This window comes from Hoplias malabaricus, chromosome 10 (genome assembly GCF_029633855.1).
Source record: "Hoplias malabaricus isolate fHopMal1 chromosome 10, fHopMal1.hap1, whole genome shotgun sequence".
Classification (NCBI taxonomy): domain Eukaryota; kingdom Metazoa; phylum Chordata; class Actinopteri; order Characiformes; family Erythrinidae; genus Hoplias; species Hoplias malabaricus.
Genome location: NC_089809.1, coordinates 11,560,412 through 11,574,798, shown reverse-complemented (window position 1 = coordinate 11,574,798; position 14,387 = coordinate 11,560,412). Strand labels below are relative to the sequence as shown.

General features: G+C 36.0%; 1 protein-coding gene across 4 annotated transcripts in view; it reads left to right on the top strand.

Moving 5' to 3' along the window:
• Nucleotides 1-14,387, top strand: part of LOC136709111 (epidermal growth factor receptor-like) — a 159,778-nt gene that overhangs the window by 56,696 nt on the left and 88,695 nt on the right. For 3 of the 4 annotated variants that reach the window (XR_010804439.1, XM_066684142.1, XM_066684141.1), the window contains exons 2-13: nucleotides 3,993-4,144; nucleotides 4,260-4,446; nucleotides 7,328-7,459; nucleotides 7,585-7,653; nucleotides 8,762-8,880; nucleotides 9,070-9,211; nucleotides 10,248-10,364; nucleotides 10,581-10,707; nucleotides 10,800-10,873; nucleotides 11,325-11,415; nucleotides 11,798-11,997; nucleotides 12,159-12,291. Coding sequence is in view for 3 of the 4 variants with exons in the window: in XM_066684142.1 (XP_066540239.1) it covers nucleotides 3,993-4,144; nucleotides 4,260-4,446; nucleotides 7,328-7,459; nucleotides 7,585-7,653; nucleotides 8,762-8,880; nucleotides 9,070-9,211; nucleotides 10,248-10,364; nucleotides 10,581-10,707; nucleotides 10,800-10,873; nucleotides 11,325-11,415; nucleotides 11,798-11,997; nucleotides 12,159-12,291 (1,543 nt within the window). In the remaining variant the exon portion in view is untranslated. Of the gene's footprint in view, nucleotides 1-3,992; nucleotides 4,145-4,259; nucleotides 4,447-7,327; nucleotides 7,460-7,584; nucleotides 7,654-8,761; nucleotides 8,881-9,069; nucleotides 9,212-10,247; nucleotides 10,365-10,580; nucleotides 10,708-10,799; nucleotides 10,874-11,324; nucleotides 11,416-11,797; nucleotides 11,998-12,158; nucleotides 12,292-14,387 lie in introns of those variants that run through there. The other variant, XM_066684143.1, reaches the window with a different exon arrangement.

The following is a 14,387-nucleotide window of genomic DNA, read 5'->3' as shown; positions in this document are numbered from 1 at the left end:
CTGTGTTTTGTATTTAAGTCCCCTTCCCTCACTTCCTGGGGTCGTTCATTTGTTATTTGTAAAGTTTCGGCCCATGTTGTTCTCTTTGTGTTTCCAGTTGCTCGATTTGTTAAATATCCCTAGTCATGTTGTTTCTGGTTCTCGTTCTTAGTCTTGTTCTTTCCTCGCTTCATGTTTGCCCTTAAGTTCGTTTGTGTTTGTTTTGTTAATTTCTTGCTAAAATAAAGTCTGTGTTATTAGCGTGAGCGTCCGCCTCTGTCAGTCCGCCCAGCTAACCGTAACAGCATCATACTGTCTGCAATGGAAAAATAAAATTATTTGTAAGAAACTCATTGTAATTTATTTGCATTTTCCATACATTACTGATCTGGGACTGTAATAGCAAAAAATAATATATCTGTGTTTATGAAATTTTAGAAGAAATGATAAGTTTTTGGTTTATTGTGTAAAATCAACTAAAATAAAAAAGTCAGTTGATAATGTTTGCGTGCCCCATCCAGGGTGTGCTCCCGCCTCACGCCCAATGATTCCGGGTAGGCTCCTGACCACTGAAACCCTGAACTGGATACACGGTTACACATAATGAATGAATGATGTTTGTATTCCTTTCTAATTGAAGGGACACAAACATTTGTAAGTGCCAGCCTAGTAATAGGTAACTATCCATAGTATAGTATAATAGTAAAGTTTGTCACTATCCTTTGAAAGACATGTATAATGACATAACAAAATAAGATTGTTAAAAAGGACAAACTAAGTATTGAGTGCTGTACATGCTCATACTTTTCATGTTCATACTTTTCATTTTGTCAGCATTTCTAAAAATCCTTTTGTTTGTATTGGTCTTAGGTAATATTCTAATCTTCTGAGATACTGAATTTGGGGTTTTCATTAGTTGTTCGTTATAATCATCAAATTAACAGACATAAACACTTGAAATATATCAGTCTGTGTGTAATGAATGAGTATATTATACTTTTTTATACTTATATTTTAGTTTCACTTTTTGAATGGAATTACTGAAATAAATCAACTTTTTTATGATATTCTAATTTTATGACCAGCACCTATATATACAGTGGGTACGGAAAGTATTCATTCATTCATTATCTGTAACTGCTTATCCAGTTCAGGGTCGCAGTGGGTCCAGAGCCTACCTTGAATCATTGGGCGGGAATACACCCTAGAGAGGGTGCCAGTCCTTCACAGGGCAACACAGACACAAACATTCACTCACACCTACGGACACTTTAGAATCACCAATCCACCTACCAACGTGTGTTTTTGGACTGTGGGAGGAAACCGGAGCACCCGGAGGAACCCACGCGGACACGGGGAGAACACACCAACTCCTCACAGACAGTCACCCGGAGCGTGAATCGAACCCACAACCTCCAGGCCCCTGGAGCTGTGTGACTGCGACACTACCTGCTGCGCCACCGTGCCACCCGGAAAGTATTCAGACCCCTTTAAATTTTTCAGTCTTTGTTTCACTTTGTGGAACTTTGTCCCATCTCCCTATTGCATCTCTGGAGCTCAGCCACAGTGATCTTTGGGTTCTTCTTTACCTCTCTCACCAAGACTCTTCTCCCAGGATTGTCCAGTTTGGCTGGACGGCCAGGTCCAGGAAGAGTTCTGGTCGTCCCAAGCTTCCTCCATTTAAGGATTATGGAGGTCACTGTGCCCTTAAGAGCCTTGAGTGCTGCAGAAATTCTTTTGTAACCTTGGCCAGATCTGTGCCTTGCCACAATTCTGTCTCTGAATCTCCTTGGGCAGTTCCTTTGACCTCATGATCCTCATTTGCTCTGACATGCACTGTGAACTGTGAGGTCTTATATAGACAGGTGTGTGCCTTTCCTAATCAAGTCCAATCAGTTTAATTAAATACAGCTGCACTCCAATTAAGGAGTAGAACCATCTCAAGGAGGATCAGAAGAAATAGAAAGGATGTGGGTTAAATATGAGTGTCCGAGCAAAGGGTCAGAATACTTATGATCATGTGAAATTTCAGTTTTTCTTTTTTAATACATTTGCAAAAGTTTCTACATTTCTGTTTTTCTGTAAAGATGGGGTAGTGAGTGTACATTAATGAGAAATAAAATGAACTTTTTTGATTTTAGTAAAATGGCTGCAATGAAAAAAAGTGAAAAATTTAAAGGGGTCTGAATACTTTCCGTACCTACTGTATGACTAAATGTAAACTAACTCTGATGTAAATTAATGGAACTTAATTGATGTTATTAAATAAATGCAATTTAGACACCAACTCTGGAAACTAAACTTCGGCTTACTTCTCGTTGAACGTCGCGTGAGGCCTTAGTCGGCTGGGTCCGGAACACGCCTCAGTTCAGAAATGGTGTCTTGTGTCCCTTCTTCCTGATATATATACTGATCTGCAATTGTGATTCCCCTTTTCTTGGCCACGAAAATGGGCTTCACACACTTAAATCAAGATTGGTAAAATTAACTTGTGAAGTAATAAACAACAAAACGCATTACATATGTACCTGGTGGAGTGTTCTTTGTTTGGCGTTGATAGGCACTCTTCCGTGTGTCTCAAGAACGTCTCAGTAATGCGTGTGTCTCAGTTCTCTAAACTTGTCAAAAGGCTCTCAAACTAACTCTTAAAAAAAAAAAAAAAAAACCTAAATCTTATTTATATTTCGTGCCCTGCTTCATACCAGATTGGGAATCCTCCCTCTGAGCTAAGCGCGGTCTCTCGTTGGTTCTTGCGCTTAGGAGTGTTTCATATCACATGACTCATGCTCATTTGAGTCAGATATTACCATGCGCTTATAATACTTAATTCCGGTTGTGGTAAAAATGTATAAGTGCCTTAACATCCTTAGATTTGGCAGCGGTCAGATGAGAGATTAGCAGTTATACATGTTGTTACAACATAAAGGCATATACGTTAATATGAGAGTAGAGAATCAGTTTCCATGGTGACCCATGGAACCATGTATACCAAAAGGGTAGCTGTATGCATGTCACCCCATTCTAAATTAATACAGATTACACAATCGTATATATTGACATAAAATAAAAATAAAGAGGTGTTTCTCTGAGTACTTATCCAATTAAGACAATGCCTGTAAACATATAGGCATACTTAGATTAGACTAAACAATTATATTTCTGTAGGTTTATCAACATTAAACACAATAAGTTACATTTTATGGATATACCAGACATTCAAGATGATATATGTCACAAAGTTATAGGTCTGTGCTTTTGGAGAAGCATTGTTATCTCAACGTTGTTATCCATTGGGGGCGCTGTTGATCCATGCTTGATCGTCTCTCTGGCAGCCTGACTAAAATGTCCGGTTTCGGCATCTTTTATGAATCGATCGGATTCGTCAAACAAGGTATCATTTTAATCGTCATTTCAGTTCCCATTGTCTGATGTAGGTGGTTCTTTGATTGATTTTGAATTTCAGCATGGAGTCCCATTGTTCTTTGTGTATGTCAATAAGAGTTTGAGTAAAGGAATGGAGAAACGACAGCATGTGACCAGGCCATCTGGTTATTGATCAATGACTTGAGTGAGTCATGTGGGGTGCAAACGGTTCTTGGCCGTTATTTCTGATAGTCTATAGTGGCTAGAGTCTGTGTGGCTCTTTGCCTCATGACCTAATATATTTGGTCATCTGTGTATGTGCGTGTGTGTGTGTGGTGTCCCAACAAATGTGGTGTGGGGGGGAATTCCTCTCAGCCTGCTTTGGTGAGGAGCACTGAAATGGAGATCAAAGTTCATCTGAAGTTCAATCTTGATTAAAACCTCTGCTTACAGATTAAACTAATAAATGGTTACTCCTCCTGACACTACACTTTAATTTTAATGCTTATTGTTGTAGGTTTAAATTGAGTTAATTAAATCCATGTTAATATTTGTGATTTATGAAGAACATTTGTTGTGTTTTCCTGGAAACATGTATTTAATAATATATGGGTTTTTCTTACAGATTTTTTTTTTATTCCTCTCAACAGTATGTCAGGGAACGGGCAACAAATTAAGTCTTCTGGCCCAAGCAGATGACCACTATGGGGCATTGGTAAGGATGTACAGTAACTGTACCGTGGTGCTTGAGAATCTGGAGATCACTCATATAGGAGAGCACTATAACCTTTCATTCCTCAGGGTGCGTCAAGACTTCACACTTCAGTACATATATGTAGTTAGATTGTTATTATACTACTGCTTGTGATGAGAGACATTGAGCAAAATATTTTACTCCTTTTTTATTTTTCTTACAGAGCATCGAAGAAGTTGGTGGTTATGTGCTTATAGCAATCAATAATGTGAGTGTGATACCACTGGAAAACCTTCGGCTAATACGGGGTCACTCCCTTTATGAAGGCAAATATGCCCTGACTGTGGTGGCTAACTATGAGAAAAACTACTCTTCAGGACTTAGACAATTACCTCTACTGAGCTTGAGAGGTAATGTTCAGTGGGCAATGGCTGTAACAATACTGATGTAAAGTTACTAACCTCAGAATTTCAAGAAAGATTTATGAGTATAAATCACTGTACTGTACTATTTTCAGTAATCTTAAATCATATTAACTAAAAACTAATCACTAATTACAAAACAAGAATAGAATACTGCATTTGGCCAATAAAGAGGTAAAAGATAAAATGTCTAGCTGAGTTCCCATGAGTGTGGTTAAATGAAAGGAAAGGTCAAAAATTGCCACGTAAGGACAAGGTTTGATTACAATTCCCAAAACCTTTGACATTATATAAAAGTAATCAGACAAAAATTTCTTAAAAAAGGTCCAAGAAAAAACATATGACTTAAATTGTAAGGGGAACCCTTACTGTGCATGCACACCGAAAGCGATAAAATCGTATTGTGTTAGTTAATTTGCCCCACTAATGCTCTGTAAGAGAAATGCCCAGTTCCTTTTTCGCATGCACTGAATTCTACTAATGTCATTTACATTGAAATCCATAAGACACATATATATTTTGGAAATAAGCAAATTTTGGGAAGGACCCAAAGTCAGAATATCCTCCCAGGGATGTACCATAGGGAGTTTAGTGTAATTTGGGAAAAGGGCAGAGATGCAGTGCCTAAGTTAAAGTAACGAAACAAATGTGAAGGGGGCAAATTAATGTGTTGACAACTCAGCAAAACTACAAAAGATCACAAAAATATTTCATACCTTTTTCAGGTACCATATCATCTAAGTATCATTCAAAGCTGGAGATTATGTAATGATTATGTAAAATGTGCATTGACATGGAGGGAGCTGTGAACCCAAAGTTATGTTTAAATTGAGAGCAAATACAAAGAGTAGAACAGACCAGTGGATTATTAGTGAAGTTTGAAATTTTAAGCGGTATAGAAGAGGTAAGCAACGCAAGCACGGAAGAATTCATTAAGAGCCTTGACTGAGTCTCTAACCTGCACCATATCACTTCAGGAGATTTAAGCCAATATGATACCTCATGAATATTTGCTGACCAGTAAAAATATAAATTATAAGGGGAAGCCCACCATCAACTTTAAATCTTTGTAATAATGATTTTTTTCACTTTTGGAACCTTCCTATTCCATATAAATGAGATCATGAGTTTGTTGAGAATATTAAAGTACTTTTTTGGTAAGTATAGGGGAATTGTTTGAAATAAAAATAGAAATCTTGGAAGAAAATTAATTTTAATACCATTCATTCTACCTATTAGAGATAAGGGAAGAGATCTATGCAAAAATATTTTAAATTAAATATTTGTATGAAAAAGAATAATGGGAGGGTACGAGTAAAACAATTCCCAGTATTTAAACCCATCTGCAGCTAATTAAAATGCATATTGGATGGATTGAGTGATACAGCTTTACAGTTCACTGGATAGTATTCAGCCCCACCGCGACACTGAACTGGATAAGCAGTTACAGATAATGAATGAATAAATGAATGAATGGATAGTATTCACTTTTCTGTAAATTTACTTTATGTCCTCAAAGTGTCCCAAACATTTTCAAGAGAGAAAGAATTGAAGGACGACAGACCTGTGGAACATGTATATAATGATATTTTCGGTTCAAACCTTGCCCAATAGATTCCCTGCAGAGATGAAGAGATTTTAGTGGTACAGACGGGTTCAATAGCAAGGGAGAACAGTAGAGGTGACAAGGCACATCCTTGTCTGGTCGCACGTGACAAGGAAAAATAATTTGAACGGACGCGGTTGCTGTGCACACTAGCTCGAGGGGAATAATACAGTAATCTGATCCAAGATATACATTTATCTCCAAAGCCAAATTTTGATAAAACTGTGAATAGATAGTTCCACTTGACTCAAAGGTTTTTGTTTTTTTAACATTTAACAAAGAGAGGGGTCTGTAAGAAGCACAACAATCAGGGTCTTTGTATTACCTCAAAAGAAGAAATATGTAGGCTTGTGTTACAGTGGGAGGTAAAACTCCAGTTGAGAAAGACGCATCAAAACTGCCAAAAGAAGAATAATTTCTCACAGCTTTGAGTAAGATTTAAAAGTTGTATTAATTGACAGCGAATCTATTTTAAAAATCTGGGTCACATATATTAAACAATAGCATGGGAATGTTAAATAGAGATCCCACTACAATCAGATATCTAACATTCACATCTGAAATTATAATTTTGGTGCTAAAGTGAATCCCTTTCTTAATTAAAATAGCCACACCTCTAGCTCTAGAATCAAATTTTGAGTGGAAAATAGCATTTGCCCAGGAGACTGTTAATCTAACGTGATCACTGTTCTTTAGATGCTTTTCCATCTAAAACCTGATAAATATGCTAAGCATGTGCTAATTTTAAAATGTTGGCCAGGTAAAAATGGTTAAATGCTATTGTTTTTAAAAAAATTAAAGCTATTCAGTTATGCACTTATTTGCAGAAAACAAATTACTTAATCCTGCATGTTTTAAAATATATTTGAAAATGTAAAACAATATATAATTATAAGAAAATCTGAACAAAAGCAATAGGGTTCCATGCAGTGTCTACTAAGTGCTTACCATGACACTACGTCATGGGTTTTTTACAGGAATAAAAACATATTAATGCAAGTTAATGTGAAGAGATTTTACTTACAAACTTACAGTTTTATTTTTTAATGGTTTCTCTTGCTCCAACTATCCTGAAATTTCCACACAGTGTAGAGAACTGATGTTTTCAGATGATGGAAAAAACAGATATACAGAGTAATGTGTTTTTCCAAGTATAGCCTAAAGTGAAGGTGAAGGTGTCTGAGCCTACAAAAATGTTATATTTCTACCTAAATATGAATGAAATATTTAAACTTATGTTTAATATTTCTTATTTAATTGCAGAGATCCTTAAAGGAGGAGTAAGGATCGAGCATAACACTCAGCTCTGTAACATAGAGACAATTAAATGGCTAGACATTGTGAGCAAGGAGAGTAGCAGTATGGTGATCATTTCAGGAGGCACTGACCCTGAATGTAAGTCAAAAATGTTTTTATCTCTTATAGAACCTCAGGACTGAGCTAAACAGTTGATAGACAACTGCTTCAGCTAAGGGAAGGATAGGATGTGAACTCTTGATAAAAGCTGAATTGTTCTTTAGGTGAGCAGTGTGACCCCAGTTGTTTTAATGGATCATGTTGGTCACCAGGACCAGAAAACTGTCAGATCTGTAAGTATAATATTTCACATGTGTGTAAGAAGAGCTGCTGTTGTTCTGTCTCTCCTGATTTAAAAGTTACCGAATATGTTTGAAAATACTTGGATAGTGAGAAGCCGTCACTTGTCCGCCGTATGGCTGTGTTTCAATAGCCATCTTCCAGGGTGATTACAACATGTTGTAATTATACACAGGGTAAGATGTAAAATTACCTATGCCAATATATTAGAGTTTCACATAGGGCCCACCCCACTCTCTTCCGACCTCCAACCACAACATTCTTCTAATAATCTACCTTTGGGCATTTAAATCCTATCCCAAACCATTAGGCTTGCTGTGGCTGTTTATGATCAAATCCGCATCCAGTTACATCTAACGCGAAAGCCTATTCATTGGGCCCAGTGTATGTGTAACCACCTCAGCCACTGCATCTCTAGCTCTTCACATGGGTCATCAAGTAGGTATCTCCCCTTGTCAGTGTTTTGCTGAATTTTGACCACGACACCTCTGGAAGGCTCATCACCCCCACTCCAATCTAGCTTTTCAGCCCTACCATAACCTTAACTATGAACAACTGTAAATCCACACTGGCTTCCCTGGGGACTAAGACTGTACATAGGGCCATGGGCACTGTTAATGCATGCACAGTGCCACCAGTTGCATGTGGACTTTACATTTTACCAACTACCTGCACTATCACAAACTGTAAATCTACACTGGCCTCCCTGGTGACCAAGACTGTACCAAGTCCCACTGGCACCATTAATGCATGCTCAGTGCTACCAGATCCATGTGATCTTTACGTAATACATATCCAGCAGCCACAATAACACAACAGCGCACTCACCTGTCCTGCCCTCCATGTACCTATGACACATTTCAGTGTTGTTTCCCCAAACAGTCCTAGCCATTGACTAGACAGTTCAGCTACTTCTGACAACTCTTTCTCAGCTGCCCATAGTTTTCGGCCCCTGATGTTTCGTTTTTCATTCTTATGTACAATTTTCTCTCATACATATCTTTTCTGTTGTACTTATGACATTGATATATATTTTTACTTGCTTTTGAACAATTTCGAAAATAAAAAACAATATAGATACTTGAACTTTCTCTCTTCCAGTTACCAGGCTTAACTGTGCAGAGCAGTGTTCATTTAGGTGCATGGGACCCAAGCCCAGTGACTGCTGTAATGAACATTGTGCTGCTGGGTGTACTGGACCTAGGCCGACAGACTGCCTGGTAAATTTTATCCCACTGGATTTCTACTGCTAAAATGAAACAACAAACCTGTAAAGTGAATATTTTCTAGTATTCATTTTTATTATTACTGGTTTTATGACAAGACACTAAAGAAGTAGCATGAGTTATATCAAAATAGTTTTGGTTAAAAACAGAACAGTTAAAACTTACTTTTTCTGAATTGTTAAGGCCTGCAGAGACTTTAAGGATGACGGAATGTGTCAAGATGCTTGCCCACGTCTGATGCTATATGATCCAAACACTCACCAACTTGTAGTAAACCCAAAGGGGAAATTCAGCTTTGGAGCCACTTGTGTGAAGAATTGCCCTTGTAAGTGTACAGAGTTTATAAATATTTGCCAGACCACCTACTGAGCCAGCCTAGAAGAGGCATTTTCGCTTACAGACTGACACCTAATGTTGAAATGCACATGCGCAAGAAAGTTATTTCACATTCTGCTGTTAGTTCAGCCATATTTCACAAAGTGGCGTTACTACACCATCTGTTGTTAGTTCAGCCATATTTCAAATAGCGCTTTTCCACCACTGAGGAAATGGAACGGTTCCAATTTGTAAACTAAATTTGGAACCATTTGGAATGTTTCCTCTGATAAATCGGATCACGAAACAGGAAAAATATTCTCAGCTGGAACCGTGGCTTTGTCCATGGATTTGTGAAGATTCAGTATCTCAAGAAAGAGTTCAGAGCCTCACACAGTGTTATCACCCAGTCAAGCTGGGCGGGTCATTTACAAACTTTCATATACATAAATAATAGGAGATAAAACGGTAATTGTAAGTCTTAAAAATCAATAAAATGTTCCTGGTCCAAAAAAAAAAATAATAATTTCCCTAGTTCCTCTTTGCCCTTGTTTAGTCAAATGCTCCTTAATTTGATTTGAAAATGCTTTAAAACATTCACATTTTGTTAATTAATAATCCCTACTTTCCTTTTACTTTTACTTTCCTTTTCTTTTTTATTTCTCTTATAGTGTGCAAAAACTGACTGATTGCCAATACATGTATGTCTTTTTTTTTTTTGTTTGGGCCATAACAGGTTTTTTTTTTTTTTAAAATATGTACTTAACTGAAAGTCTTTCTCACATATCCACATATCCATTTCTGTTGCAGTTTTTCTTTAAATAACAAAAAATGCCAAACATCTTTTAAATTGTGTGAAAATTTTAGAATGAACAGATATTCTCCAAGTACTTTTTGCTCTGACTTTCACAGTTTTTTTCTTTCTCCTAAAAAAACTACTATTTTCGGAATATAAAATTTTCTTCTGACAGAAACAAAGTATAGGTTTAAATAAAAGGAGTATTAAAAAAAACAAGAAAGATTTACAGCCATTCTGCCTGCTTTAGATAACTACGTAGTGACAGATTATGGAGCTTGTGTCCGCACCTGCAGTGACAACACACATGAAGTGGAAGAGGGTGGAATTAGAAAATGCAAGAGCTGTAATGGACCCTGCCCAAAAGGTGAATATCAAAGAAAAGTTTTGTTTTGAACTATTGGCTGCTCCATTTGTTCTATGAGCAAATAATGTATCATATGATCTTTAAACTGCATTATTTAAAAAAAAAAAAATATATATATATATATATATATATATATATATATATATATATGGCTCGTCAGCATACAGTTGACAAAGTGTATAATATTAATACGATGTGTTAATGCTTTTTATACAGTTTGCAATGGACTTGGAATGGGAGGACTTACTGGTGTCATGACAGTTAATGCAACGAACATTGATACCTTTAGACATTGTACCAAAATAATTGGAGACATCTCAGTAATTACAACTACATTACATGGGTGAGAAATCTGTTGGAGCAATTTGTTTCATTTTATATTTTTATGATTTGATTATTTTCATTAGTCTAAATGTAGCAAAATGTTCTGTCCAGGGATCCCTATACAAAAACGCCTAAAATGGACCCAGCTAAATTGGATTATTTTAAGGCAGTGAAAGAAATTACAGGTAAAAAAAAAGTAGCTGCTTATCATGTCCATTTATGTTCACTGTTCACTCAGGTATTTGTGTTACAGCCTGTCTAGGCTAATGTTAACAAAAAATAAATTAAGTTAGTCAATGCAAAAATTTGTAAAACTTTTTATCAGTATAATCTCTTTGTCTTTATACTGATAAAATGTTAAAATGCATGCTTAAATTAATTTAAATTAAAATATATTTTGACAGTGTAGAATGCAATTTGTCCACATGTGTAATTGCACTGTGATGCTTTCTAATACTGCATTGGCTATTGTAAGAAGCATAAATAAAGTATAAACATAAATTATGTTTGTCATAATAAATGTGAAAAAATAATTAAAGATATGAAGGCTGATATACCAAAGACAAGAAAACTCAATTTTTTTCTCTTTTCCTGAGAGGTTTCAGATCATTAATCATTGTCTGTAATCTTCTACAGGGTTTCTGCTGATACAGGATTGGCCAGAAAACCTCACTTCATTAAGTCCCTTTAAAAATCTTGAGATCATCAGAGGCAGAACTAAACACCAGTTAGAGCTTTTTTGTAACATCATGTGCAATGAGACATTTTGTTCGAATGCACATATATTTCATAAAACTAAATAAAATATTAACATCCACTGTTATATTAGTGTGTTTTGAGTCATAGGAATCTGGATTTGCATGGCAGAAAAATGTATATATATAATTATATATATTATATTATTATATATATTATATATTATATATATAATTATATAAAACATGTAAGGAGTTATTAATAACATTTTATAAAAAAATTATATTGTTGTACTAAGCAATATCAAAATGTGCACAAAACTTTCATAAAATTTAAGAATGTTTAAATGCTGAAATACCAAGAAGTATCTTTGGTCAATTTACAGATTATTTCCTCTTCTCTTCCAAATGTAGTGGCAGAGTCAGTTTTGCTGTCCTAAACATCCATATAAGTTACCTAGGTCTTCAGTCTCTGAAAGAGATAAGTGATGGTGATGTGGTCATAAAGAACAACCCCAAATTATGCTACACTGAAGGCAGCTACTGGCAAAAGCTCTTCAGATCTGACAAACAGAACATACAAGCTAAAAACAATGCAGCTACTAATGACTGTGGTAGGTGACTCACTAGTGCTTTTATTGCAAAACTTTTTGCAACAACCTAATTTAGACAGATTGATTCAACATGAAAATAAAACATGTTTTTAAAGTGTATAAGTGATAATATAAATGAGAGGACCAAAATCTATTACCTTGTAATGGTGTTCTTTCTTCAGAATTACAAGAAATGATCTGCAGTGAGATGTGCAGTGAGGAGGGCTGCTGGGGTCCCGGACCCTCCATGTGCTTCTCATGTAGGCATGCCAACCGTCATGGAAGCTGTGTGAATGTCTGCAATCTTCTTGATGGGTGAAGGGCATTTATTTGATTATATCAATGGTCAGAGATCTCCAAGATCATGCAATTCAATCACAATATATCATGGCTGCTTCATTTACTGCATTTAAGTTACTATAGCTGCATCATTCTGTATGTGCAGTTCTTCGCTAGCTAGTTAAACAAGGACCGCGGTAAAGGTGACGTGCAGGTAGCGATTCAGATTTCTATCGGCTATAACTCCGTATTGCGGTCACATACATCCGTGTACAGTTTTTGTTTTGTCTGTCCATGGCTTGTATACCATGAGAAAGGTGAAAAAGTGAAAGAAAGGGTAAAATAAATATGATTTTTTGTGAACACTTTTGGGTCAGCTTTAATTTCACTTCATGGCCAGTTCTGAAATTTATATGAATTAATGCTCAGTATTTGCACTAAATGTTGAAGTACTGTATTATGACATATGAAATCATGAGTAAATTGTAAAAGTCATTAAAAATTGTGTTTTTGAAAGTTTTCACAAATTGAGTACTGTGTAATCAAACAAAGTTTCATGGTTTTATAATGTCGTTTGTTGTAAAAATTAAAAGTAAAAATTGCATTTATTTTACACTTTGTTTGACTTTCCTTTCTCATGGTATACAAGGCACAGTCAGACAAAATAAGAATTTAAATTTTTCACAAATCAGCCTGTTTGGTTTGAACCTGGTTTCATTCATCTCAATGTTCAACTTTTAAGCTTTAGAAAATGAAACACTGGTGTGTAGTATTGCCAGATTACTGTATGGAAGATGACATCACCTGAATTCACAAATCAGGAAAAGCAAAAGGCACCAGTATGTACAAATGTAAGTGACCACAGTACAGAGTTATAGCTGATAGAAATCTGAATTGCTACCATAATGTGCTACCATTGTGACTTTTATAAGTACAGGCACCTAATAAAACAGTAAGTAGAATATTTGAATAGGCTTAAAGATGTATATCAAAAATGCTCCCAACAGAAACATAAGCAGAAGATATGCACAACCTAAATTGCTGTATGAGGGGAAAAAAGATAAAGGTACAGTTCTAGAATGGTATAATGCACACGAGGTAAACAGATTTACCATGAAAAACACATGAAACAGGCACAGAGGTGCTATAGGATATGTATCAATGGGTAGCACCAGAGCCATGTAGAGAAGACAGTTGCAGAAATGGTAGTTTCGCATTGCCAGACTCTAGGGTGAGTCTGGTGCTTTTCACCACTTAGTGGTGTAAAGAACCGCCTACTACTACAGGAAATGAAATTTGACAGGCAAAAGGAAGCAAATGTGTCTAAGTTGGCTATACTGAGCAGCGGGGTTTGGACCCAGAAGTAAAGTTTCACAGGATAAATACATCCCAAATTAACAAGCAGATACCAGAGCCAGTACAAAATGATACACGGAAGTGAATGTATGTGGACGTACAGAGAGCCAGTCAGAATGCAATGGCAGAACCCTGACACTGACACAGACACAGACACTAGTGCACTGAAACACATCAGCCTGTGTATGTTGTTACTTATAAGTGCTTTTAAAAAAGGAAAAATTGCCAAAAGGAGGAGCCAAACTTTGTTTGAATGTGTAGAAATCTGCTATTAAAAACAGTACATTAAAATATCACATCCAGCAGGACATATTAAATCACATGAATTTTGCACACATCGAAATATTTTACCATTTACCTTGCAATTATTACCACTCTATATATAAACACAATTCCATATAATGACAAAAACAATTTTTCCCTAACTGTTCTGTAAATTTAGCTTAGCTTGTATTGCAAAATAAATCCTCATTTCATCTTCTACAGTCACGCAGAGCATTAACAAATACTCCCACAACCAAACATGCTAGAATAATTTTTCTCTAATTCCCCACTGGAATAAATCATTAAATGACATTAAGAAAAGATTTCCAGGCTGTTTGTTGTTAATAATGTGCTGCTATAGCCTAAATAACTGTTAACATTCCCCAAATATACTAATATAGTGGAGAAATCTGTTAACATTGGATATAGATGTGCTGATGATATAAAATGTCATTCTTTAAAGGTCAAACTTTCACACACTCACAACAATACCCTCGCGTCTGTTATGCTGT